Below are 27,450 nucleotides of genomic sequence, written 5' to 3' on the forward strand. Positions count from 1 at the left end.
CATGAATACCAAAAAGACATGGTGCCTTCTTCTGTCCTTGTAGTTCAGTTCAGTTAAAAAAAAAAAAAAAAAAAAAAACATTTACTGAGAGTTAACTCTGCCTTGCACATTACCAAGTACTGGAGACATAGAGAGAACAGAACAGAACTGTTGACTTCGAGGAGCTTTCAGATTAATGGGAAGATTAACAGGTAAAACATATTCTTTCAATATGATAAGCTAAGCATTTTTTCTGGATGATTACTCATGGTATTAAAAGTCTACAAAAAAAGGGACTTTGTCCAACCCGAGGCTATCAGAAGAGGCTTTCTGGAAGAGTGATGCCTGAGGTTTATCTTTAAAAGATAGGCAAGAAACAACCAGGCAAAGGGATGGGTGAACAACACTCCAGAAAGAAAAAACAGTATTGTTTGCAGTACTAGGAAGTGGTGACATCACCTTACAGGAACTTGAATGGTCACTGGTGTGGTTTTCGTGTATTCTTGCTGAAATTTTCACATGTGGAGGGCTTGTTTTGCAATCAATAATTCAAACAGAACCCAACCCATTACCCCTCCTCTTTTCTTTAAGGGTCTCTCCATGTAAGACGCTGATGACTCCTGTGAGATGAGTTCAGGTTTTCAGGATGCTGTGGTCCATTTAGAGGCAGGAGAAAGTCATTTTCTACACAGCATCCCAGTACAATACAGTCATGGGACTGAGCATGACCACCCCAGAGGGAGAAATCCCCACCCTCCCAATGCACATTCCCTACTCCCTTCCTTGTTTGCACCTTCTCCACGATTTTGTTTTCCTATGAACCATCCAGATTCTCTCACAAACTGGACAAAGATCTCTCTCTACATAACAAAGTGATATGACTTAACTCAAATGTTTATTAGAAATTATTTCTGCCAGAGCCGGTTTGCTCAGTGGATAGAGCGTCAGCCTGAGGACTGAAGGGTCCCGGGTTCGATTCCGGTCGAGGGCATGTACCTGGGTTGCGGGCACATCCCCTGTAGGAGATGTGCAGGAGGCAGCTGATCGATGTTTCTCTCTCATCGATGTTTCTAACTCACTATCTCTCTCCCTTCCTCTCTGTAAAAAATCAATAAAATATATTTTTAAAAAAAAAGAAATTATTTCAATCACTCCCATTCTGGTGAGTTAAGTTTGATGTCTAGAGATGTATTTTGTTATTTCTTAATAAAGAGACAGTCTCTTCCAATGTTAGTAGGTTATGAACTTTGATGTTGGGATGCACCTTTGATAGCATCTAGAAATATATATTTTAATACACCAAGAAGGAAAGAGAGTCAGCAGGGCAGCAGTTGATAAAGCTAAAGCATTAAAACCAAAACTATTTGGATATAAATTGTGGTTCTGCCAATTACTAGCTCTGTGATTTGGACACATTAGTAAATGTCTCTGGACACCAATGAGATCAGTGTTACAATGCAGGGTTTTTATGAAAATCAGAGAAAATGTTTCAAGGATGTGGCACACAGTGCCACTTCCCTCAATAGGTGGCAACTATAATCTATATCTAGCTTAATTTTTAAATTAAATTTTAGGATCATCCACTTTCTCATATGTAGCCTAAATTAGCAAACAAGAGATAAAAATCATTTTAAACATACTGATTAAAAAGCATCAAGTAATATATTTAATTCCTTAGAGCTCCTACAGAAAAAACTGTCATAGGTCAGTTGCCCAGAAGTGGGCCCAGAGAGCAGTGCTCATGGCAAGTGATTTATTAAAGAAGGACTCACAGGAGAGAGGGAAGTAGGAAGAGGAAATAGAAGAAGCCGAGCAAAACTGCATTTTCAAGTGAAGCCTTACGCTCAGCCTTATCCGCAGGGAGCTCTGCAGTGAAAATTACACCACAGATCTTGTAGAGATCCTGTCAATCATTCCAAAGAGTTGATCCAGCCTACAGGCACGGGAGTGAGCATTTCTGCTTCTACACTAGTGTGCCAGCTGCCAAGGAGGGGTTGAGAGAAGAGGGTGGAGGGTACTTAACCCCCATTCACCTCCAGCTGTATGTGTATTGTGTGGATGTGTGTGTGTGTGTGTGTGTGTGTGTGTGTGTGTGTGTGTGTTGGTGTAGGGCAGGAGCTCCACTAGTTCACGGCTTGCCCTCTGAAGAAGGTTCCAGGTGCCAGGCCTTAGGAGAAAATGCACACAGAAGCCGGGATCAGCACACAGAACCAGTAAGGGAGCTTGAGGGAAGCTGAGCAGAGCACAGACATAATAACATTTACAACATTAATCAAGAGAATTTCATGGAAACCTATCTGTGTCAGCTCTGCCTTCCGATCATTGGAGTTGGTCCATCACCAAATGATGTACGTTTAACTGTAATATATGCATTTTTCTTTAGTAATTTACAAAAGACAAGTTTGAAGTACCTATTTCCTAGGAGTGTAAAATTCAATTTTGAAGGTTTGCCCTCAGGCATCAAAAAATGAGCACTTCAACCGATTACAGCTGTGGTTTTCTGCTGAAGAAAGTTGTGCCAGTCTCTAATAGAGGGCACAGCCACTGCTCAGATGGAAGCGATTGGGAGAGATCGGTGGCCAACCCCTTAAATACCAAGAGAAAAGCTGGCACAGACAACTCCTGGGCTCCTTCACACATGCATATTCATTTAACCATCCACACCGCTCAGAGATTCTGGGATTTATTTAAATTAAGTTGTGTGATCTATGCATCTGTACAATAGATGTATCGTACATATTTAAGACTCTGCTTTAATCAAATTAATTCCTGTAATTTAAAATATAATTTCTTATAGCTCTATGTCCTTATCTGCAGAAGGGGAATGCTGACTAAGATTTCAGATAATAGAGACTCACTAGAGACAGCCAATTGGGTAGGCAGACTGGATTAACTCATGCATTATTTAAAATGTCTACAGAAACATGAAATATCAAAATAATGAATTTGTTAGGGTGGTGAATGGTTTTAAACACCTCTTTTAAAAAACTTCCAATAATGTTTATAATTGGGAAATTATAGTTTATGGCGATTATGTCAGTACATCTCAAAGACTAGAACTGGAACAGGAAAGCATACCCTAAACCACTGTATAACTAGATACAGTAAAGCAAAATTCATGAAGAATTTCTGAGGGGCCCAAACAGACATAACACTGACAATTAACGGGCACCTTGAGCTTTTGCCCCTAGATTTAAGTTCCAATTTTATTTTTTAAATATATTTGTATTGATTTTCAGAGAGGAAGGGAAAGGAAGAGATAGACACATCAATAATAAGAGAGATTCATTGATAGGCTGCCTCCTGCACGTCCCTACTAGGGATGGAGCCTGCAACCCGGGCATGTGCCCTGATCAGGGATCCAACCATGACCTGCTGGTTCATAAGTCAATGCTCAACCACTGATTCACATGGACTGGACTAAGGTTCCAATTTTAAATAAGCAAGTATTGGTAGTTGCCACTAAGGGGAGGAGGATGTTTAGTATTTTAGAAATGCTCAGAACACCTTAGGAGCTCAGGAGATGAATGGATTTAGGGAGGGGTTGGAGCAAAAAAGATTTTAGCCTAAGAATGATGGTCTTCCTCAAACAAAATACAAAATTCTCGACTACCAATTGTAAAATATTTGCAATGAACTATCAAGGTGAAACATTTGATAATGAACTATCAAATTGAACTATTTGCAATGAACTATCAAGGTGAAACATTTGATAAAGTCAGGGCTAAAATGAAGCTACTCAGACTTGGCATCTCCTACTTGGCATATTCTAATTTTGAGAATTCAGAATCTGATGATAATTCTCTGCTTTGCCATGCATTGTTCCATAATTGAAAACTTTTGGAATCAATTAGAATCTGATATGGAGTCTAAAATGCTGAATAGGAGGAAAACAAGGATGTCAAACCAAAATTAATATTGTCAAAGAATACATGTAAATAATTGGAATTATCCAAAACTTTAGATAACCGTTTTCCATTTCTAGGTTTTCATTATGGAATTCTGTACACGGCAGATCTATCTTTTCAAGTATGCTTTTTTCCGATAATACCTGATTTTGTTTCTTTGAATTTGCTAACCCATAAGCATATTAGGTGATACGTAAGAAAATAGACTAGAATAAATATGTATTACTAGCACTTCATAAGGAGGAAGATCTACATGACAACAGTGAAGACTTGGAAAGGACCCAGTTCCCAGGTCTTATGGGGGAAGGATGCAGAGTGCTCCCCAGCGGACAGGGATGTGTGGCTGGGGAAGGAAGAAGGAAGAGGAGAGAAGCTCCCCAAAGGTGGCAGTCAATTAAATACATCCCCAAACAGATAGAAAATAAGAAGGGGGTGAATCATAAAGATAGAAAAATGCATTTAAGGAGTTGTGAATGTCTGCTCATAGAATAATTAAATCCTCCCCACTCTCATATCATGGTGATTCAAGAAAGTCAACTAATCCAGACCACAAGATGGCAAAGCACTATTAGTAATCTGTCAGGAGGATAATAAGCAGAAAAATCAAGTGCTTGCTTCCTCTCCAGAATTGCACCACTTCAGAAACTCCCAGCCTTTCCTTATGTTCTAGCCCTGTCTTTCAAGCCAAAGGGAGCACCATGCACAGAGAACATGGGCTCTACTTAACATGTAATCATACTTATGAGGAAAATCAGAGTTCCCACAAAATCTTGGATCACTCTGAAAATGCATCATTTGAGTTTTCAAAGAGTGGTGCTTTTCTCTCAATAGCAACTGAGATATCAAAAAAACGAGAAGAATCTGACTCAAATTATATCAGCCACAAAATTAACTATACTCTAATGACCTAGCTTTTGAAATGAACTGGGCTACATAAAAGGAATCAGAGTGAAGATGAGCAGAATGATAAGAAAAACTAGAGACATAACTCAAACCCTGGGTCCTACCCCTGGCATGGTCATGTGATCACTATCAACCATAGCATTCTATGAGTGTGTGATACTGGGGAAAAATGTGTTTGATCAACATACTTTTCAAACCATCATTTTGGGCTGGTGCTGTGAGTGTGTGTGTGTGTGTGTGTGTATGTGTGTGTGTGTAGCATGCAGAGAGGCTGGGGATCATACTGCTGAAGTAAAGCTGATCATGAATCTGAAGTGAAATTTTCTCCATATATTTGTATCATGAACTTCTCTACCCTAGTCCTCCAAAGATACCTTTTTCCCCATTCATCTTTTATTATCAGAAATCAATTCGGTACATTAATACATCAGTGTTGTCCACATTCAAGTTCTGTATATATACTTTCACAGTTTATGCCTTATCCAAGTACCCTTCATTCAGAGAAGCCTTATAAAGGTCTGTAAGTCTCTATAGGATATGCATTTCTGTCACTTCTCTGATCTCTCCTCCTGCTGCCCCCACTCCCATCCCTCACTCTGCTTCAGCCACCCTGGCCTCTGCTGTTCCTTCAACATGCAGAGCTTCTCCCAGCCTCCATGCCCTTGCATTTGCTGTTTCCTCTGCCAGGAATGCTGTTCCCTCAGATATAAGCATGCTCACTTCCTCACTGCCTTCTTCTTAGTTCAAATACCATCTTCTCACATAGGCCTTTATTAACTATTTAAAAATAACAGAACTCACCATTCTCTTCTTACCTTTATTCATTTTATTTATAGCATTTGCCATGACCTGTTGATTACATCTATATTTCTTTCTTCATCTTTTTGCCTCTCCTCTCCCCTGGAGTTTAAGTGTCATGAGGCTGTTATTTTGTGTGTCTCAAAATCATTGAGAAAAGACATTGTGGGAATTCTCCTATTTTTCCTTATCACAATGATTCAGCATTAAGTAGGTATAATAAACCTAATTGCTTTAGAATTCCATCCTACGTCTTTGTTCTCTTTAGTATTAAATTTCCAGTGCCTTAGGATAGTCCTATTCAAATAATCTTTTTAAAGTTTAAGTTAAAATTATTTACTCAACACTTCTCTTTATTTTATTATTTAACTTAAGCCTTATCCTAAATAACAGTATCATTAAACCAAAGGTATGATGTTCTGGGTACACTTTTTTCCTAATAAATATTAAATTAAATATAGAACCATCAGAATTAAAGATGAAAGCCCTGAGTACCTCCTGAAGCCATCTTATCACCACTGATGACATATGCCCCAGATTTGAGGAGCACAGAGTAGCATCCAATAGCAATATATACCCATGGAAATATATGTTAGCGACATCCAATGGCAATATGAACTAGTGCTAAAGCAGTGAATTTGGTGTGGAAATAAATTTCATTTATTCTTATGTCTCTTAGTCTCACAGCATAAAACATTAAACCTGGAGTCATGAGGCCTGGCTTCCAGTCCTGGATCTTCCGCAAAGCGGAGACATAGCCTTAGGCAAGTCATTGAAGCTCTGTGGCTCCACTGTCCTCAGACCTACAATGAAGGCTCTGGATGATTCCTGAGCTCCCCGCCAGTTCTCACTATCTTTGATTCTACCAATAATCACAGAGATGAGGGATATAATTCTAAAGCAATTAGGTTTATTAAATTTACTTAATGATTAATAATGTGATACGGAAAAAAATTCCAACAATATCTTTGCTCAATAATTTTGAGACAAAAAAAATTAATTTATAAAATACAATAATATTTTGATATAGTAACATATACATCTTTTCTGTAACCCCATAACCTCAATTAGGCAGCTGGACACCAAACATCCACAGCCTCAAGGAAGGGTTGTCCAGATAAAACTAAAAAAAAAAAAAAAAAAAAGTTGAAATCTTTGGTAGAGACAGGTTGTTCTTGTTTTTGTTTTTCTTTTGTTTTGTTTTAACAGAAGCCAGTATGTAGAAGAAATGACTGAATTAAAAAACAAAACAACAAACAAACAAACACCGTGAACACCATTCTGCAACTCTTAGAAATTAGATAATTGTTTCAGGAAATGATCAGCACTAGATACATTTGGGACATTTTTCTGAAATTCAGACTCAGTGTAAATTCAAACAAGACTCTCCCCATACTCTTTTCCTTAATAGTGTATTACTATAATATAAATCTGAAAAATAACTACCTCTCATGGAATTAGTTCAATGAGCCATGCACTAAGCTAAGCACTGATTTAATTCTTATAATCACCCAAGAGATGGCTATTATTGCCTCATTTAACTAAAGTAGAATATAAGATTTAGAGAGTTTCAAAATTTGCCCAAAAATATGTTTAACTGGAGATCTGGGATTTGAACACAAGCTTATCTGATTCATAAGTCCCCAGTGTTAGATAGCTACAGGCTCCTAGGTTTGAAGACTTAAGAGTTAACGTCGCACAAACATGAAGGATCTGAAGTATTTAAACAGGCTAAATTCTGAATCACCAAATGACAACTTTGCTGATTTAGAGCTAAGTTTATTCCCACAATCATTCAATATTCTTGCCCAAAATAAAGTAAGATAAAATCAGAGCATATGTTAGAATTTAAGCCAAGTTATCTGTGTTCTTTATAAATTCTGAAAAGCTTGTCCACCAACATCAGATGCTAGGAATAAGGAGGAAAAAAACCAAAAGAGAGAAGAAAGAATGTAAAACTAGGAAGCAGAGAGATGTGGAAGGACCAAATGGCAAGGGAAAAAATGAAAGATTATAATCAAATAAGAAGGAGAGAAGAAAAAGAAGAAAACCAGCAGGTGTTCCAATTTGGGAAATCCTTTTTAAAATACACCATGATCTGTGTAAGGAAGTCAAAGTGAGTTCACTACAGGATTTATGGAGAATAAAGAAGGGTAACCATTTTCCCTGACTTTTTAAATACAAAATCTAATTTCTTAAGGAATCCTTTACCTTTTAGTGAAACTAGTCGTGTGGAAAGCCCCTAAAAAACACTGAGAGCAATTTCTACATTAAAGGCAAACACACCTGGGCTCTCCCCTGAATCACACTGGGCTTGTGGGATGCCCACATAAGAGCAGTAATTTTTGAAGTTCAAAGTCAGTGCACTTGCAAGACTAAGGGAAGAAAAGCTGCTTCTTCTATTTCCAATCTTAGGTGATCTGGCCAGTTCCTGAAAGTTCTATCCCCCTTTTCAAGATGCTGCAAAGAATGCGCATGTTTTGCCCTCATACAGACATAACCCAAATGTTGTCCTAAAAGAAGTAAAAGACTTTGGAAGGTAGATCTTCAAACTCCCCTCCCTTCCTCAAAACATATGGCAAGAACTCTTTTTATAACAATTCCAAATGACAGGAAAGAAATGCTTGCACTAATTCTTTTATTTTGATAAATTTCCAATTTATCAAATTACTGAACAACTCTTTCAAATGATGCCTTTTCTGAAATTTCTGAGGATTTGAATATTATTTAAAATTTTTCTTTTCTACAAAGAGAGAGCTAAGATATACTGTGAGGTCAATCTGAAGCTGGGGGAAGAGCAGTAAAAGAATGGTTCCTGTGAAAACCGGTTTTCTGTTAGGGTTACATTCCCACATTATCAGAGAGAACCAACAACACTCAATACTTACTGTACAAAAGAGTTCATTGCTAAGTTCTTCAAGATTTATTTTTCTTTTTATTAATGGCTTTCTAATTCCAGAAAGTTAAAATAATACTGTTGGTCTCTCTGAAAAATGTCACACTGTCATTCAAATATCCTTACTCCATATAGTACTTCACACCAAGTTTTAAAAAAATTTTAAAAACATTAAAGATCTAAGTTTAAAAATACACACAGAGTAAAACTGGTAAAGGAAATATTTAAAAGTATATTTACCACCGTAGGTTTGGGAAGGCCTTCCTAATGAGCAAGACACAAAAACTAAGATGGAAAAAATGGACAGATTTGCTACTGAGGTAAATGTTTTTGTTTGCCAAAAGACACTAGTTTAAAAAGTCAAGAATAAAAGAAAATGTGAACAACATATGTAACAATAAAAGACTGATCTATATATAGTTTATAAGATGTCTATAAATTGACAAGTAAAAATAAACATTTCTTATTCTTCACATAACAAAGAAGATTAACCTTATTAACCTTATTATTAATCAATATCACTTTAATTCACTTGGAAAAAATATAAAAGATTGATAATATCCAATACGGATGAAAATATAAACAAAAAATACTATTGGTGGGAGTATAAATTAATGAAGCATTTTTACAAGGTAATCTATCAACATTTAAAATATACACATATTTCTCTCAGCAATCCATTTCCAAGTTTCTATCTTAATTGTAAAGTATTATTTGAAGTAGTTTTCTGTGAACTTGATTAAAATGTAAAATTTTCATTATAGAAAGAAGATAAATCACAGCTTATCAACAATAATAACCAACATGTGTGTAGTAATTACTAAATACTAGTGCTTTTCATACATAAATTCAGTTTGTCTTATCAAACTTTATGAGGTGGATACAATTATCGCCCCATTACAGATAAAACTGTAAGAGAGGATAAGAGACTTGCTCTAAGTCACAGTTTGTAATGGACACAGCCAGGTTCCAGACCCAAGTAGCCAGGCACCAGACTACTCAGAATTACTGTTAAATAAAATGCAGTACATACCTTGGTGCTGACATGGAAATATCTACAAGGCAAACTGGTTCTCTTAAAAACATGCGGACATGGTGATGGAAGGAGACTTGACTTGCGGTAGTGAACACAATACAATACACAAATGATGTATTATAGGACTGTACACTTGAAACCTATATAATTTTATTAAGCAATGTCACCCCAGAAAATTCAATAAAAAAGTTTTTTAAAAAAGATGCAGACAAGATTGGTATTTTAATTTCTTTATGGAACCAAAAGTGAATATATTTTATTATCTACATAATAAAGGAAGATATATATTTTCTTGCTTATATAATATACACATTCTTATTCAAAAAGTTTACCCTTAAGAGCAGAAGTGGTATGAGAGAGGAAGGTGAAGAGAAACCTCCACTTTTAGCTCTATTTCCAAAGTGCTTGAAATTGTGAAAAACAAGAATTGATTCATGTGCTACACTTACAATTTCTTAATGTTATTTGTCTTTAAAAAATAGTGGGGTGGAGATTGGGGGGCAGCATATGGAAAATAGTTTGTCCTTACAGATGCTTCTACAACTGTTTCTGGCTTTCGGTCACATTTTTCCTCTTTTGAAAGTCCATCCAAATATCTGTTAAAGTCAACCTCCTAAACTTTCCAGGATTGTTTTCAGCTCGTAGAAAAGGCTTTAACCTTCAACCTCTTTAGCTTTGGCCCCAGTATGTTTATGACTATTTTTAAATCACCACATTTTTGGTTTCTGTTGAAAGACATTTTGAAGATCATTTATAAGAGGAGAAACTTAAACTCTTGGCCTTGAATCCAGACTCAAGAAAACCTGGCTCTGCATTCTTAGGCTGTGTACTTGTTTGGTCAGTTACTAGTAGGAAATATCTCCAGCTCAAATAGCAGGAATGAATGCAAAGGGAATATGGAGGCTGAACGTGGGATGAAAGACAGCCTTCCTGCTCCAGTACCTCTTGCGGGATCCCTTAGAGTCCCTTAGATGTTTGCTCTAGAACAGCAGTTCTCAACCTGTGGGTCGCGACCTCTTTGGGGGTCGAACGACCCTTTCACAGGGGTCGCCTAAGACCATCGGAAAACACATATATAATTACATATTGTTTTTGTGATTAATCACTATGCTTTACTTATGTTCAATTTGTAACAATGAAAATACATCCTGCACATCAGATATTTACATTATGATTCATAACAGTAGCAACATTACAGTTATGAAGTAGCAACGAAAATAATTTTATGGTTGGGGGTCACCACACTTGAGGAACTGCATTAAAGGGTCACGGCATTAGGAAGGATGAGAACCACTGCTCTAGAAGGACAAAGGATGCATCAATACCCAGGAGGGAATATCGTAGGTGGATTTCCATCACGAAATGCAAGGAACTCCAAGCCTATGGCCAAAACTATTCTTACCACTGTGGGTGCCAAGCTCCCTCCACCTTCCTGGCTCCCTTGTGTTTTTTCCAGCCCTGCACACCATCAACACCATCAGGCAGGGCTCCCAACGTGGAGCACTCTTGGAAGACACACAGCCCCTGGGCCCCCAGATGCTTCCATTTCCCCTTCATGGGCATTTCAACATCTTCAGCGAGGAAAGAGCCAGAAAGCAAGTGAGAGCTAAACACAAATGAGAGCATTCAAAGGCCTGGTTGCCTGCCTGTTCCTTGGGCAATAAAGTTGCTCTTGAAAGCCTTTCTGGCCTATTTCAGTGGAAATTAAAACTAAAATAAATCACAGGCAGCCTTAAAAGAAAAGGGATAAACTTATGCCTTTACATGCAAGGATATCAATACAGATATAGATTTAAATACATGTGTTAATACATTTTATGCATCCATAGTGGGCACACATAGAATGACCTCACTACAGATGGCCAAGCACTAACAGAGGGGCTCTATGTGGGGCTTCTGCAATTATGATAACTAGATAGTTGACCAAAAAGCAATAAGGTGGTAAAGGCACAGAAGTGAGCATGGTAAAATGCACTGGGGTAAATTCTGCCTCTCGACATCATTATTGAAACAGGCCGGTAGTCCCTTGGTCACTAGCAACAAGTAGTTTAAAATATATCAAGTGATAATGAAAGATAAGTTCTAGGTTAACGTGCAGATAGGAGCCACCACCTATCACTTCAGCTGAATTCAGAGATGGACAAAGACACATATTCCGAGGTTGTGCATTCACAAAGGCAGAAATTGAAGATGTTCATGTGAAAAATGGAGAACCCTCCAACTTAAACAGCAGTAATTGTTTAAAATAGTCTGAGAAAATGTGAGACAAAATAACCTCCTTGTATGGCCACTACTTATCTGGAATAAGTGAAAACAAAAAGTGGGTAGGGCTTTCACCCCTTCAGAAACTTAGCAAAGATTCAAAATTTCTCTTTAACCATTCACAGATGAGCTGCACTCCAAATATTAACTCTTTCCCAAATACCAAACTGAAATGGATGAAGCTAAAAATTATCTGTGATCATTCGTTCAGTCAAATAATATTTAGTAGGTGCCAACTTTGGGCCTGGCACCAGATAAGGAATGATGAACAAGACCAGTAGGAATGTTGTCACCCTCCTGCTCTAGATGGCACCATCAGCATCTGGTCATGGTAAATTGACAGAACAGAGAGAAAACTCTATGAAGTTTACAGATCACCCTCCCATGGAAGGAAGGCCATCAATAATGTTTGGGTTCTCAGGTCAATCCTTAAAGCTAGAGTGGCCCTGTATTCAGCCACAGTGTGGTTTTTAAGAGGTTTCCGGTTGTATTACCCTAGGCCCGTGGTCGGCAAACCGCAGCTCGCGAGCCACATGCGGCTCTTTGGCCTCTTGAGTGTTGGTCTTCCACAAAATACCACGTGCGGACGCGCACGTACAGTGCGATTGAAACTTCGTGGCCCATGCGCAGGAGTCGGTATTTTGTGGAAGAGCCACACTCAAGGGGCCAAAGAGCCGCATGTGGCTCGCGAGCCGCGGTTTGCCGAGCCGCAGTTTGCCAACCACTGCCCTAGGCCCTTTAACAGTATTAAATTGTAGTTTATAATCACAGAAACAGTCAATGCTTGCCTGGCAGGTGTGGCTCAGGGGTTGAATGTCGATCTATGAACCAGGAGGTTAGAGGATATTCCAGGGTTGTGAGCTTGATCCCCAGTAGGGGGCATGCAGGAGGCAGCCGATCAATGCTTCTCTCTCATCATTGATGTTTCTCTCTCTCTCTCTCTCTCTCTCTCCCAAATACATAAAAATATATATTCAGAAAAAGAAACACTCAATATTTAAGACTGAAGTGTGCAATGCTGGGGGTGGGTAAAAAGCTGTAAATGCCTATGGGTGGGCTGGCCGCCCTTTTCAGTCTCACTCTGCCTCCAGGACAGGGAATATGTATGGGGGGCAGAATCTCCCCAGAGTGCTTATGAGGGTGAGAATTACATTTGGAATAGCTCACCTACATGTGAGCCAGTGGCCTCTCACATGGAAACAAGACATTGGTTCTGGCCAAGGCTACACACACTTCTTACCTTGAAACTCAGAAATCACAACTGACATATTTCCTAGCTTTTTCAGGAAGTATGATAGTGTTTTTACATATTCTGCCCTTTTTCAGACATATGTTTTTTCAGCAGTAATCGCAGCCCTAAGAGCATTTAAAGTACATTAGCTTACATGAATTTTTAAACACCACTTTTTATGCAATTTCATTTGCCCTCATTGCATGAGCCTCATCTACTAGATTCCCCCAAAATTATCAACTCAGCATCTGACTAATAAAACCATAACCTCAATGCAGGTCTGTTTTGTTCAAACCATGGCACAGATAGACATGTAGCTAAAAATAGAAAAAGTAGTTATTCTAAACAAGAATGTGAGTCTCCAAGACAATTTTTTAAAGTATTTAATTTATGTTTAGAAATAAGAGAGTTAAGCATACTGCCTGAAGGAAGTCGTTTAGTGGCTCTCTGACAAGGTTGAGCAAAATTTTTTTTGCAATTCATTAAGAATACCCTTAGGTTACATGTGGAAAATGTAGGTGCCTTAGCAGTAATCGCCCCAAATTACCCAAATAAAGTACTGTTTCCGTCTTAGTGCCAGAGTCTCTGTATGAACTCAGTCTTCTCTGAACCAAACTCTCCTCCATCTGAGCTACAGAGAATATGCTAACTTTCACAGATCATTCAATCGGTAGTTTTCCTAACACAAAGTCGGGGTAGGGAGGAGTTTTCAAAGCCTTTGCTGAGCTCCCAGAAAGACCTAGACAGATCCTCTCCCTGAAGACCCATGAGCTGGAAAGATCTCAAACTACATTCTCAAGGTGGGAAAGGGATAGAGCCAGAGTCTGCCTCTCTAGGTAAAAAGTGGATGCTTGGGGACATCCATTCCAAGTGCCTCTAAGGAGAGGAAGCCCCTGATCAGAATGAGGAAAGCAAAATGCTATGGGAGGTGGCCGACATGCAGAGAGCAGAAGCCTGGCCTGGGTCCGGGCACATGGGGACCCAAAACGGTCTGCGAAGCAGTGGGGGAGTTTGGTTTGCAGTACCTCTCCTGCTTCCTGTCACACTCACAACGAGACCTGGTAGCCCATGTGTATCCCAGGGAACAGTGATTCTCCAAGATGCTCAGGCAACGGCAGCATCGGCGTCCCTTGCGAAGTGCTAGAAATGCCCATTCTGGGCCCACTGCAGACCTGTTAAATCAGAAACTCTCGGGGTGGCCCAGAAACCTGTTTCACAAGCCCTGCAGGAGTTTCTGATGCAAAGTCCAGTTTGTGAGCTACCACCATAGGATTAATTAAAATCACTGTAGTGTAGTTCCTCTCCCAAGACTTAGTTATAATTAGAGAATGGCAGACCTTTCTTCCTCCAAAGGAAATGTCAAGGGTCAGCAGGCCAAAGGGTGTCGGGAGGAGGTTTGAGGGGTTTAAGTCCCAGGTTATCACTACTCCTCCCCTTCACTTTGGGTTTAGGAATCTTGGGGATGGGCACCAGCAGACGGAGAGGAGAAAACTTCAGAAACAGATCTGATCCACGTCCGAGGCCAGCGGACGCTAGGCAACTTCCTGCTACTTAATCATTCCCTTCCAAGTAAACAAGCAACATCAATGGTAGTTGTAATAAGCCATACAGATCAAGAAAACCCACCAGACCTTCTCTCCAAAGCAACTAAGACACCACTAAACCATCTTCACAGCTTTCCCAAGCTCGTGGCAATTTATGAGACCACACAAAACTCAACAATAATATATTAGTCATTATACTAGTGTAAGTTTAAACTTCAAAGCAAATGCTCTTAAACCACTAAAACTCTTGCCTACCACAGGAACATTTAAACAAGTTTTCCCCCTAAAATTAATTTTCAGCCTGCTAAATGAGACCAGTGATCTATTCTTGGGCAACATAGACTCTAATTTTTAATCGCGCACTCTGAATTTTTCCACTGCACAAAAGAAGTCACTCATTCACAAAGCAATGATGTACTACTAAATGGCTGTTCCTTTGCTTCCCAATACTGTTCAACTTCCAAAAGATGAGATTCTGAAACAGCAGTCACAGCACCAAAAGCCTACCACGGAAGATCTGGAAGTCAAAATGACCAGGAGAACCTTTCTACACAAAATACGTATGACCATAATTAGCCTACTTCCACCAAGCCTTGCCTTCCTTTCTGATGCAAAAGGGAAACTTGGGCACTATTTGCCTGTATCATTATTAGTCACTTGATACTCAAGAAACCAGTCTTGTGTCTTCTGGGACAACTGTCCTCATTGGAAAGTAGGTAGTGCTGAGTAATCAACATTATTTTGCGCTGTCTTGGTTTGTAGAATTATATCCTTGTTGCTATTTTTTCAGCCCTAAAAACTAGTGCTCGTAAATCTAGCTGCTTCCTTCTTTAGTGGTAATTAGCATTAGTCATAAGCCAAAAATGATTCCACATAAGAAGTAAAATAAACACAACCCTTCTTACCTTTCATGCCAAACTTGGAGTGTCTTGCCAACTTCAGCAGAAACAGCATTACCAGCAGACAAAATCCCACTACAGATGCAATTACCACCACAGCATAAACCTAGAGACAGGAAGGGAGGACTGTTATGGCCTTGCTAATTAGTTTCCAATATCCAGATGATGATGATGATGACAATTAATATTCATACAATGCTTACTACTTGCTCTTCTAAGAACTGTATGTATATCAATTCACTTAATTCTCAACAACCCTATGATGATGTATGTATTATTATTTCTATTTTTCAAATGAGAAAACAGAAGTTAAAAGTTATAAAATGCATATCTAATTGAAATTATGTAGAGATATAGATATACAACAGATATATGCACATAAATATAATATATCTATACTGAAATATAATATTAGATGTATCTCTATCTCTTCTCATCTACCTACCTATCTACCTACCTGGAGAATAGAAGAATGAAACATGAATAAAAAAAATACTGATAATATTTGAAGTTGGTGAAAGATATAATGAGATTCATTTTACTGTTCTTTCAACTGTTAGGCATATTTGAAAATGTTTATAATAAAAATATGTTTTAAGTTGGCTATTGTTGCTCTTAGAAGTCAGGGTCCTCTGGAGCACTGAGTGGGCCTGGAAAAGAGCAATATGGCACTTGTGGGTGAGTTAACTTGTGAAAGCTCATTAGATTGTAGACTTATGATGTGTACACTTCTTTATATGTATGATAGAGATCAATTCAAAGGTGTTTTTTAATTTAAAAATGTAATTGCAAGATGTGGATTCTATAAGTTGAAAGAGTAAATGCAGAGAGTAAATTCTATGTGAATCCTGTCTTATCCCTGAGCTGGAGATCACAGAGGCACAAGTGCATGATGCTAACAAAATGCACAGTAACATTTTAGAAACAAAGATGGATGCAGGGCTGTGTATCTCCTTCCATTCCTACTGCTCACCCCAAATCCCTGCTGCCAAGAAAAGTTTGATTCTCTACACCAGGATTGGAAAATATTTGTTGTCAAGGCAACTGATTTCATTGCTGCTGCAAGATCTTAGGCAAAGGCAGTGGTTCTCAAACAGGGAGAATGTTGCACCCATGGGACATTTGGAAAATTGGGGTTGTTACAACTATGGAAAGCATCTAGTGAGCTGCGGCCAGGGATGCTGCAAAAACATCCTAAGTACCTAGAACATCATCTCACCACCACAACAATGATTTAGTCATCGACAATAACAATGTCAATAGTGCCAATGTTGAGAAACTCTCTTCTACTGCTCTCTTCACCTCTGCCATAGTAAATGCTAACTTCCCAAAAGGTGGCTGCTTGTCAGACTAGTCTTGCAATCAGGATGAGGCTGCAAGAACTTCCTGCCAATACATGTACTGAAGCAAGAATTAAACCTTTGTAGTTTCAAGCCACTAAGATTTGGGAATTCTTGTTACTGCAGCATAGCTTATCCTAACTGATACATCCTCACAGTGAGAAGATTAAGAATATGGGTTCTTCCTGAGTTTAAAATTTATATTTACCATTTATTAGTTTTATGACTTCAAAATTACTTAACCTTTCAGAATCTCATGATCTTCATGTGTAAAGAGGGAATATAATAATTCCACTTTGCAAGCTGTAAATCCTCAGTGAGTTAATGCAGATAATGGGCTTGGAACAGTATCTATCTACAATAGATACTAAATGAATGTCAGCTATCATTTTTATTGAGTTTATTGGGTGACATTGGTTAACTAAACCATATAGATTTCAAGTGTACAACTCAACGAAACATCATCTCCACACTGCATCATGCGCCCATCATCCAAAGTAAAGTCTCTTTCCGTCCTCATTTGTCCCCCTTTGCCCGCTTTTACCTACCCCTTACCCCTTTCCGGCTAGTTATCACCAGACTGTTGTCTGTGCCTCTGTGGTTTATACATAGTTGTTGTTGTTTTTGCTTAATCCCTTCACCTTTTTTTTTCACCCAACTTCTTATGTCAGCTACCATGATGATCATAATAATGATAAAATAGATTTAGGAAAAATCTAATAAGCAGCCCAAGATCACACCTTTGAAGCTTGGGATTTGAACGAAAGTCTACCCAAGAATAAACCCTATAATTTATCCACTATACTGCCGCTCCTAAGCATGTGGCTGGAAGTGAAGACGGGATAATAAAAACACATGGCTAATCCTCCACAGCACCTTCTCTGATGTCAGATGGGGACAGCATTAAATAAGTCACAAAGCACAGAAAAAAAGCACATGCCAAGCACTTGGCAAAGGTGTGATAATTCTCTTCGCTGGTACTTGAGCTGTGAGTGGCTCTCTCACAAAAAGCTTTTGCAAATGTCTAAATATACACTAAACTCTCTCTACAGTCTATATACAAAGAACATGGTAATGATTCCTAAAAAGCTAGTTTGGGATCAACTTGTTCTAACCAAGATCATTTCCCTCGATTTGCCTAATTAGTTTGGATGTGGTTGTTTGTTTGTTTTTAATCTTTATTTCTAACATTTTCATGGGAAAGAGATCATAGTATTTTAGCTTTAGGTTTCTCTACCCTATTACTATGTCCAGACTTCTATGGGTAGAAGGAGAATACCTAAAGAAACAAATTCAAACTATTTTACCAATAAGGAACCTGGGATGGAGAAAGGTTGGAGGACTAGCCCTGAGTCCCAGGACCTCTCTGAAGTCCCACAGTAGTCTCTTATCACTTTGGAAAGTACTTGAATGGCATTCAGGAGATCTGAGTCCTTATATTTGCAGAACACTTTGACTTTACCAGCTGTAAGAACTAGATCAGAGCCTTCACTTCCCCAAGCCATGCAAATAAGAATACCTGCACTGCCTTCTCTGCATTATTAAAGAACACTTAATTCAACCTGCAGAGAAGGGGTTTTACGGCTGAAAAGTAGTTAATGGTCTGCCAGCAAATACTTAGACCTATTAAAGCAGCTTTAAATGTAAAGAATCCTTTAATAAACAAAGATTCTCTTGAAAATGAGAAGAATCATTTCCTCAAAAATGGTTTGATAAAAACAGACTGAAAATGCACTGTGATTGTGTCGGGGTGGGTATGGTCTTTATACGGGGACAAATAGGGGTGAGTTGGTTTGTTTGGGTGGTTGGTGTTTTGTGGTTTGGTTGGTTGGCTGGCTGGTTGGTTCATTTTTATCTGAGGATATCTTGTAGCATAAAACAAGGAATTGCCCTCCTCCGGAAACCCAGCAAGTTTCATGGGAGCACTTGGAACAGAAAGGTGAGTGTTTGGGGCTGTCTTCCAAGTGCTCTGACAACTTTAACTTTTGCATCAGCTAGTGGCTCTGAAACTTTTCTTCTAATTGAATAATCTCCCCCTCTCCCTCTCACCCCCGCCCCCCCCCCCCCCCGTGATCACGGAATATATATACATATAATCTGATCCACACATAATTTTTAAATTTTCTTTTAAATTCTAAAAATATTGTCTTATACCCCTCAGATATATTTCCAGGGGCCTCAGAGTCATAAATGTAGAGACTTAACACAGATTATTTTAACTGATCTTGCCTTCCAGTGACCCTCCTGTAGACAGTTCAAACATCACTGAGATATGCCAGTGAGGAGCTTAAATTTATCATTTGAATTCAAAAGAGAAAACTGCAGTTAACATCATTTTTAGTAACTGGAATACCTACACACCTGTGGGCTTAACACATACTCTCAAATTCCTATAGACACAAACAATTTTCTCAAATCAAAAACATTAAGTGGTTGGGAGCTAGAATAAAAACTGAAATGATTGCACAAGGCAGAAGTTGAAAGCATTCTACAGTTGACTGATCACAGCATTTGTCCTGCTGTTTCAATGTAATGCATAGGGTCATCAGTGGAAATGTGTGTGTGTGTGTCTCCATAGACTGGGTGTGCATATTTTGAGCCTCCCATTCTCTCTGCCATAGCCCTGGTTTAAATATACATCACACTATCTTTGTATTACTGTACCAGACCCCTAACTTATCACCCCATTTCCAATCTCTCTGATTGGCAACCCAGTCTATAGTATTCACATGAATCTAATCAGCCTAATTTTCATTGAGTACCTTCTTGGTACCAGGAATTATTCTAGTGACTAGGGATACAGCTATGAAAAATACTGACCATGTTGCCTACTGAGAATCTTACTAAAGAATCTGGTGAAAGGGAAAAGACATAAACAAGCAAACAAATAAGCAAGCAAGTTAATTACAGACAATAATAACTAATTAGGGAAATGGCTGCCTGCTGGCCACCCTAGATAAAGCCATGTGGTGATTTTCGGGAAATGCATACTTTATAGAGGGGACAGCAAATGTTAAGGCTGTGAGACAAGAGCAAACCTGGAGCATGCAAGAGATTATTTTTAAAAGACAGGTAGTGCCCAGCTGGTGTTTCTCAGTGGTTGAGCATCCACCCATGAACCAGGAGGTCACGGTTCAATTCCTGGTCAGGGCATATGCCTGGGTTGAGGGCTAGATCCCCAGTGTGGAGTGTGCAGAAGGTAGCCGATCAATGATTCTCTCTCATCATTGATGTTTCTATATCTCTCTCTTTCTCCCTCTCTGAAATCCATAAAAAAAAATTTTTAAAGGCAGGTGGTAAGCAGTGAGGAGATGTGGGAGATGAAGTCAGAAAGACAGAGACCAGCAAGGTATGTAGAGGCCATGTTAGCCACTGTGAGGATTTGCGCTTTTATAACATAAGTTTTTTTTACAATGTATTGGGAAGACTCTGAGAATGAGTGACCTTTGTGCTTTTCAAAGGTCACTCAGGTTGCTGTGTGGAGACAGGAAGATGACAAGCGTGGGAGAGTGGGGAAGGTAGAAGGCATGGCAGTCACCTAGGAATGAGCAATGGTGGCAAACTCTCTCTGTAAAGGGCCAAACAGTAAACATTTCCAGCTTTGCAGGCCTACAACTACACCTGGCATTCTAATACAGCACAAAAGTGGCCACAGACAATATGCAAATGACATGACTGCTTTCCAAGCAAACTTTATTTATGAACAGATATTTGAATTTCATAAAATTTTCATGTTACAAATCATCCTTTTGATTTTTTTCAGACCACTCAAAAATATAGAAACTATTCTTAGCCTGCAGACCTCACAGAAACAGGTCCTGAGCCAGAAGCTGGCCCGCAGGCCTTAGTTTGCCACCCCTTCCCCCGAGTTAGCCTGCAGCTGTGGCAGTGGACATGGGGAGATATTTGGAGTTTATAAGGATGCAGAGTTCACAGGACGTGCAACTGGGTTCACACAAGTGAAGAAAAGGAGAAAATGGAGGAAATTTGCTGGGTTTTTACCTGAGCAGCTGACAGATCACCCCGGCCCAAAACCCTGGAGCCCTGTGATCTTGGGACTCTCACAAGCCCCTTTCACTGCCTCCTCACTGTGCAATAAATCTAACCACCTGGCACTGTGCTTCAAATCCTCATCACCTGGCACAGCCAACTTCTCCAACCTTGCTTCCAACTGCCACCCTTCACCTGCCTTACTTTCCAATCACCACTGTTTTCCAGTCTGCAGGCTCCTGTTCACACCCCCAAATCCCTTCCCTTCTGTTCCTCTATGTCCAAATCCCAGGCATCCTGCACCGGCCATGGAGAATGCCACCTGTCCTCAAAGACTCCTGGCTCTCCCAGCAGGAAGGAACAGAGTGCCAGCCCCTCTACTTCTATTTCTCGCACCACATAGCTCCACCTCTATTTGTGTGAGGTGCTAGGATTCACATCTCAGGCCACTGCCTGAACTTTAAGCTCAAAAAAACAAACAAACAAAAAACGGACCACATATATATCCTTACATGTGGTAGGCACTGAAACTTTTATTAAAATATTTAAGAAGATCAGTGTGGAGGTGTGGAAGACAGAAATAATTATATATGTGCCTGTATAAGAAAGCTGCTTTCTTGCTCTTCTAATAATAACTTTTTAAAGGACAGATATTTAAAACAGGAGCCACTAGCAATAAGTCGGGCACTACCTTTATCACTTCTCTTAAACCTTTCTATTAATCCCTCCAAACGTCAATGCCCTGTTTACATGTGAACAATATAAAAGGTCTTGTTGAAAGACTTGCCTTGAAGCAACTCCGAAAGTCTTCTTTTATTTGATGTATTTCATTTTAGACAAACATTTTTAAAACATTCAAAATAAAGACAATATGCTAGCTACCTCCAACAGGAAGCATCCAAAATGCTCAGAACCAGCCTAGGAAACAACTATCGAGCCCACTCACCGAGAGATGCTCCCGCCCGGCTTTGTCAGCAACATCTGTGGAAGGAATCTCGTTACTTCTGTTCGTGGTGTCCCCGATGTCATTCGCTGCAGTCCCATAATCTTAAATTGGAGAAAAGGGAAAGAGACAGAATAGTGAAGTTGTCATTAAGCTATCAATAAACACGAAGCCACAGTATGACCCAAAACAAAACCAGACAGATCAAAAGATTCCAAACCACTGACAGCCTGGCTGGGGAGGGACAGGACCCGGCTGCTGGGTTAAATCCATTGCAGCACTGGGCCTGCGCACCGCCAGCTTCATACTCAACCCAGATCTCTGCATCCTTGTTTTGGTGGTCAAATTCTAAACCTCGTTTAGGGTGTTTCTTTGCACATAAATTTATACTAGTGTGCCTTTTCTGATTAAGCACTTGACATAAATACGAAAAAGAATCACCTATGAGTCACAGATTTGTAGACCTGGAAGAGTCTTTAAAGACCAAGTCTAACCGTCAGTTTTGCAAATGAAAAATGTTCATTGACTAGTCTAAGGTCAACTGGCAAGAAGGTAACAGAGCCTAGACCTGAACCAGACTGGAAATCAGCAGCACTGATTCTAAGGCAGATGCATCCTATTTGGGTAAGAAGCAGCCACTAGAGATGAAATGTGAAATCAAACTGATAGGGAACTTGGGCACACACATGAACTTTTTTGAAGAGTTATGAATCATTAATATTTCCGTTTCAGAATTAATAGACAGGGAGCTGTGCCAACACAATCTTTAGAATTGTAAGGATGCATTATCACATCAACATGTCTCAAACGTGGTTGCCATCTTCTGAATCAATTTTAGAAAATTAATGACTGATATTTTTGTGTGAGCCAAAGTTTTATTAGCAATAATGCATATAAAAGTCAGAAAATTTGGTAAACATAATGCAGACAATGTTCTGTATAAATATTTTGTATTTTTTTTCTAAGTAGATATGGTGCCTTCAATTTGCATCCTGAATAAACAACCTCATTAAGTCAGCCCCAGCTAAACTCTCTTGGTAGAATTTCCATGCAAGCCTTGGGGTAACCAATTTAAATTATATTTTTATTAGCAGTGTTCCTTTGAATTTGAATGAAAGTAACAGAAAAAGCATCTATTTTCTATCTGCCTGCTGTTTTGTTTTTGACTGCAAAACTATATCCTCACCATTTCCATTTTGAATGTATTAAAATTCAATTTCAAACACTAAGAGATATCATTTACTTGCTTATTTTTACCTCTTCATATCATACCCAGCCACTCATGGCAAAACTAAATCATTAAAGTATCTATAGTTTAATATCATGACATTTTGACCCAAAGACAAAGTGCTATCTGAGGCCAATGGAAAGATGACATTAGGTCTTGAAATTACTGGAAAGGAGTCCAAAGCATAATTTTAAAATGTTAAATCACAATGAAAATGTATTTCTCTGTGATACAATTTGAGATACTCTTCCTTTAAACCATATCAAGATAAATAAAAACAAAAATAAACAAATCACATGCACAAAATCATCCAAACCAGACAGAGCATGAAGGAATTGTAGCTTAACATGTATAAGGCAGGTAAAGAAAATATAATCTCCTAGTTAAAATTAGCTTACAGAATCATGTCTAGAAAAAAAATGTCAGTGTGTATATAAAAATAAAAAATTAAAGAAAAATATTTTATAAAATAAATGTATAAATATAATATTTTAATCAGTCTAACTTTGACTCAATCTCAAACTTCAAGCCAAGTCTTAAAATTTAGCCTGCACTTCCCCAAACAGAGGCCTCCTGGTTATGAAGGTGGTTTGAAAATCTGTGAAAGATGGATTTTCATACCTAGCAAAACTTCCTTGGCATTTGACTAAAATGGCAAAGTACAAATGAGATGTTTGGTTAAAAGTTAATATAGTGTACCTTTAGGTTTCCCCCTCCCACATTCCTAAAAGAACCCCATTTTATTCAAGGGGTTCAAGCACATCCTCCAGGGAAACTAATCTAAACTCCAGTGGTGGTTCTAGTTAGTCAAGGAGTAATCCATCCTGCTTATCAGTCAGGGAGGCAAAAATGGTTCATGACCCAACTGGGTCTTGAATCCAATACAAGGAGGATCAGATGGAGGTTTCTGGGAAAATTACCTTTCTTCTGGAACCCTTTCAGAAACTCTCCCTTTTCTCAAATCAATGTGAACAACCATAGCCCCTTTGTTGGCCTCAGCTAATAATGCACTAGAGTGGGTGGCGGGGTGGGCAGGCATTGGTGAAGGCAGAACAATGGGCAGAGGAGGGGTAGAGATAAAAAAAAACTTGGGTCCCTGATGACATGATTAAGCTGCTGGTTTAATCCACCCTAAAACATGCCCTACCTTTGAGGAACCTGTCTATGAGCCAAACTTCCTTATTATATAAGAAATGTGATTTTGAATTGGGTTTACTGTCATAACTAGAAACCGATACACCGCCGTTTTCTTGGTAGCTATGGCTTTTAAACAGGCAATTAGTTCCCAATTATGGAAACAAATTGTTGCAGCAGAATGGATTTACTACTTCCAAGAATAGAGCATGAGAGAGAAAATGCTATTTACAGGCACTGTAAATATCAAGGGAAAATGGTCATCAATATTGAATGATTTTGCCAGGCCGGAATGGCTCATTTGGTTTAGTGTCATCCTGTGCACAAAAGGGTTGTCGGTTCGATTCCTGGTCAAGGCACATGCCTGGGTTGCAGGTTTAATCCTACACATTGCAATTCAAGATCACCCCGGCCCAAAACCCTGGAGCCCTGTGATCTTGGGACTCTCACAAGATCACACTAAAGAGAAACTCAAAATAGGCTACTATCCTAGTAGCTCATGTTTAATCCTGCACATGCCTGGGTTGCAGGTTTAATCCTACACATTGCAATTCAAGCAATGATAATGTTTCACTCTCTCTCTCCCTTCCTCTCTCTAAGCATGTCCTTGGGTGAGGATAAATATATAGAGAGAGAACAATTTTATTAGAAGTATTATTTTGGCCTATGTATTACCTGAAATGTATATTTAACTGCACTTAAAGGTTTTCTGTTAGCTGATTTATTTCATGCTAGACAAACATTTTGAAAAAATACAAAATAAAGACAATGTGATAGCTACCTTCATAAATTACGTCGGGATAATTTGGGTCTGCACCTAAAAAACAAAACAAAGCAAAGAATTGTAAGTATGCATTCAGAGTTTAAAAAATACTAACTTATTCCCACTAAAACGAGCCAAATATTTATTGAAGATTTTATGACTGAATAAATTGTTTTATAGGACAGGTCAATAAAACCTGAAATTCTGTTTACTTTATGTTAACTCTGCTCCCCGCCCAGGCCCACAACCTCCACCCCTCTAAAAAAGAAAAAAAAAATCAAGAGAAATCACAAATCATTTTAGCTGGAAAAACTTCAGCAATTAATGACTTAAGACCAATTTTTTTTTACTGTTTCTATTATATAGTTGGCTATTTTAATTGCAATTTGTATTCCAAAGACAGACCATTTCTGTACCACTGTTGTGATTCTAGGTTGATTTTGGGGGTTCCTTTCAAACTATGCCTTTGGCAGGTCCATTTGCATTTGTGAATACATTATTAATTGGCCTATATAACACTATCTAAAGCAATTTGAACAAAATTGCTTTGTTCACTGCTTGGTCTTCAGGAGGTTGCCAAGGCTGAATAAGAACTTCCCCCTTTTTATTGTTTTTGCCCTGACACAACACACACACACAAAAAAATAAATGTACTTTCTCTATTGAAATAGTTTATGTATGAGATTATAAATTAATATGTCAAAGAGAAGTACAAAAGTATACCCACTTGATTTTTTGAATGACTGTATTCACTGAGATGATCAGAATATTGTTTTAAAATATTCCTATGAGAATTTACAAAAACATTTTGTAAAAGTCACTGTCAACAAGAACTGGTGACAAAAATATTTCCTACTTTCCATTCAGAACTTACTGGGCCTCTAGATGAAAGCCTACTTGGAAATAAACTTATACTTTGATATAACATTTAAGTGATTATTAAATGAATTTCCAAAGCTACTTCCTATGCTTTTAGTCTTCACTTATCATGTGAAAAAGTAAAACTTGTAAATCATAGAGCTTACTTAGTTCTCATATCTCTTTTGAAGCTTTAGCAGAAAAATATTATTTAAAATAAAGTGAAATGAGCCAGTTTTCTGTTCATGTACTCCCTAGTGAATAATTAAGGTTAGCCTAAATGAAGAAACAAATAAAAGTGGCCCTGTTTAAATTAAATTTTTTAACACAGTTCAACTAGAAGAACATCCATTTTAGCAAGAGAAAAATTAAGTAGATGATTGTGCACTTTGATTCAGGGATGTTATGTACTGCCATGCAGTCCACACTTTGTACAACTCTAGGGGGCACTATTCGGCTTAGTCTATGTGAAAGGCACCGTCTGAAATTATGCAGTGCATACCTGTGCAGGATTTGAGATGGCCCTGTGTCAATTCATGCAAAATTATTGATTCCAGGAATTTTCAGTTGTATTTTGAGTTTTATTATCCCAAATACCATTTCTAAGTTTTGAGTTGCAATATGTCCATATGTACTGTCAGAATTATTTGTTACCTGATGTGGCATTCCAGAGAAGGGCCTTGAAACTACCCTGCACTTTGAGAGGTAATTCAGTGAATAAAGCAACAGGCAATCCCAGCGGCAACCCTGGCAACTTCATTCGCCAGGCACACACCCATCTGCTGAAGTCCTTTCCCTTTGCAAACTTCATGGACCAAATGGTGTCCCCTCACTGAGAATTTCCTACTCCTGCTGAAGGAAAGGTCCTATAACCCCAAGTCAGCAAATCATTCTTCGAACTTCTCAGTAATCTATTACTTTAAAGAATCCCACTTTGGTCCCCTACTCCTTGAACAGGGTATATTGAATCTGCAAGGGGACCTGCCCACTGGAGTCCACTCTTCACTTCTAGACCTCACTCCATGTGCCCACAACCTAGAACTCCCTCTGCACAGGCCCCAAACACACGGGTGGCCACACCATCAGTATGAGCACCCTGTGACCCAAGACCCAAGGGAGAGGTGAGGACTGAGCCAAGATAGATGGGCTGGGGTGTCCACATGCTCACTCACTACATCTCATATATGTCTTGTGAATAGTTGGAGGCACGGGACAGGGGCCCTGGACAGGGACCACCTCTCCCAAAACCATTATGTTCTAGCACGGAACTCTGAGAGTCTGACAATTCGATCTTCAAACCCAGCCTTCCAGATCATTACAAGCATGTTTGGAGGAGGATATCACCTATTTTACTTAACAACTCATTAATTTGATTTATATTTTTAAGTATTTGGATATAAATATGAGAACCTCCTTTTGTACTAGGGTGACCCACCATCCCAGATTGTCAGAGACCAAGGGGATTCCTGAGACACTGGACTCAAAGTTTTAAAACTGGGATGGTTCCAGGTCAAATCCTTGCAGTTTGTCCAGGAATGAGGGCTTTCCCTGGGCATAGGGCTACTAGCGCTAAAACTGGGACTACTGGTCACCTGACCTGTTCTCATACCCTCAGAGATCCCCCACCCAGTCACCACCCACTCTTACAGGTATAATTCCATAAGAAAGTCAAAAGACATCATGAGGATTTGAAGCAGATTTATCTAAGGGCCTCAGGGGAAATGACTGACAGGTGCTA

The 27,450-nt window shown here is 38.9% G+C and overlaps 1 protein-coding gene across 5 annotated transcripts in view; it reads right to left on the minus strand.

Moving 5' to 3' along the window:
* NTRK2 (neurotrophic receptor tyrosine kinase 2) overlaps positions 1-27,450 on the minus strand; it is a 315,336-nt gene that overhangs the window by 226,362 nt on the left and 61,524 nt on the right. For all 5 annotated transcript variants that reach the window (XM_070431418.1, XM_070431417.1, XM_070431419.1 and 2 more), the window contains exons 12-14: positions 24,873-24,908; positions 21,733-21,833; positions 15,463-15,562 (exon numbers count right to left, since the gene is read on the minus strand). In XM_070431418.1, coding sequence (XP_070287519.1) covers positions 15,463-15,562; positions 21,733-21,833; positions 24,873-24,908 — 237 coding nt within the window. The remainder of the gene's footprint in view (positions 1-15,462; positions 15,563-21,732; positions 21,834-24,872; positions 24,909-27,450) is intronic.

This window comes from Myotis yumanensis, unplaced genomic scaffold, assembly GCF_028538775.1.
Source record: "Myotis yumanensis isolate MYYU_CA2020_CCGP unplaced genomic scaffold, mMyoYum1.0.hap1 SCAF_12, whole genome shotgun sequence".
Taxonomy (NCBI): Eukaryota; Metazoa; Chordata; class Mammalia; order Chiroptera; family Vespertilionidae; genus Myotis; species Myotis yumanensis.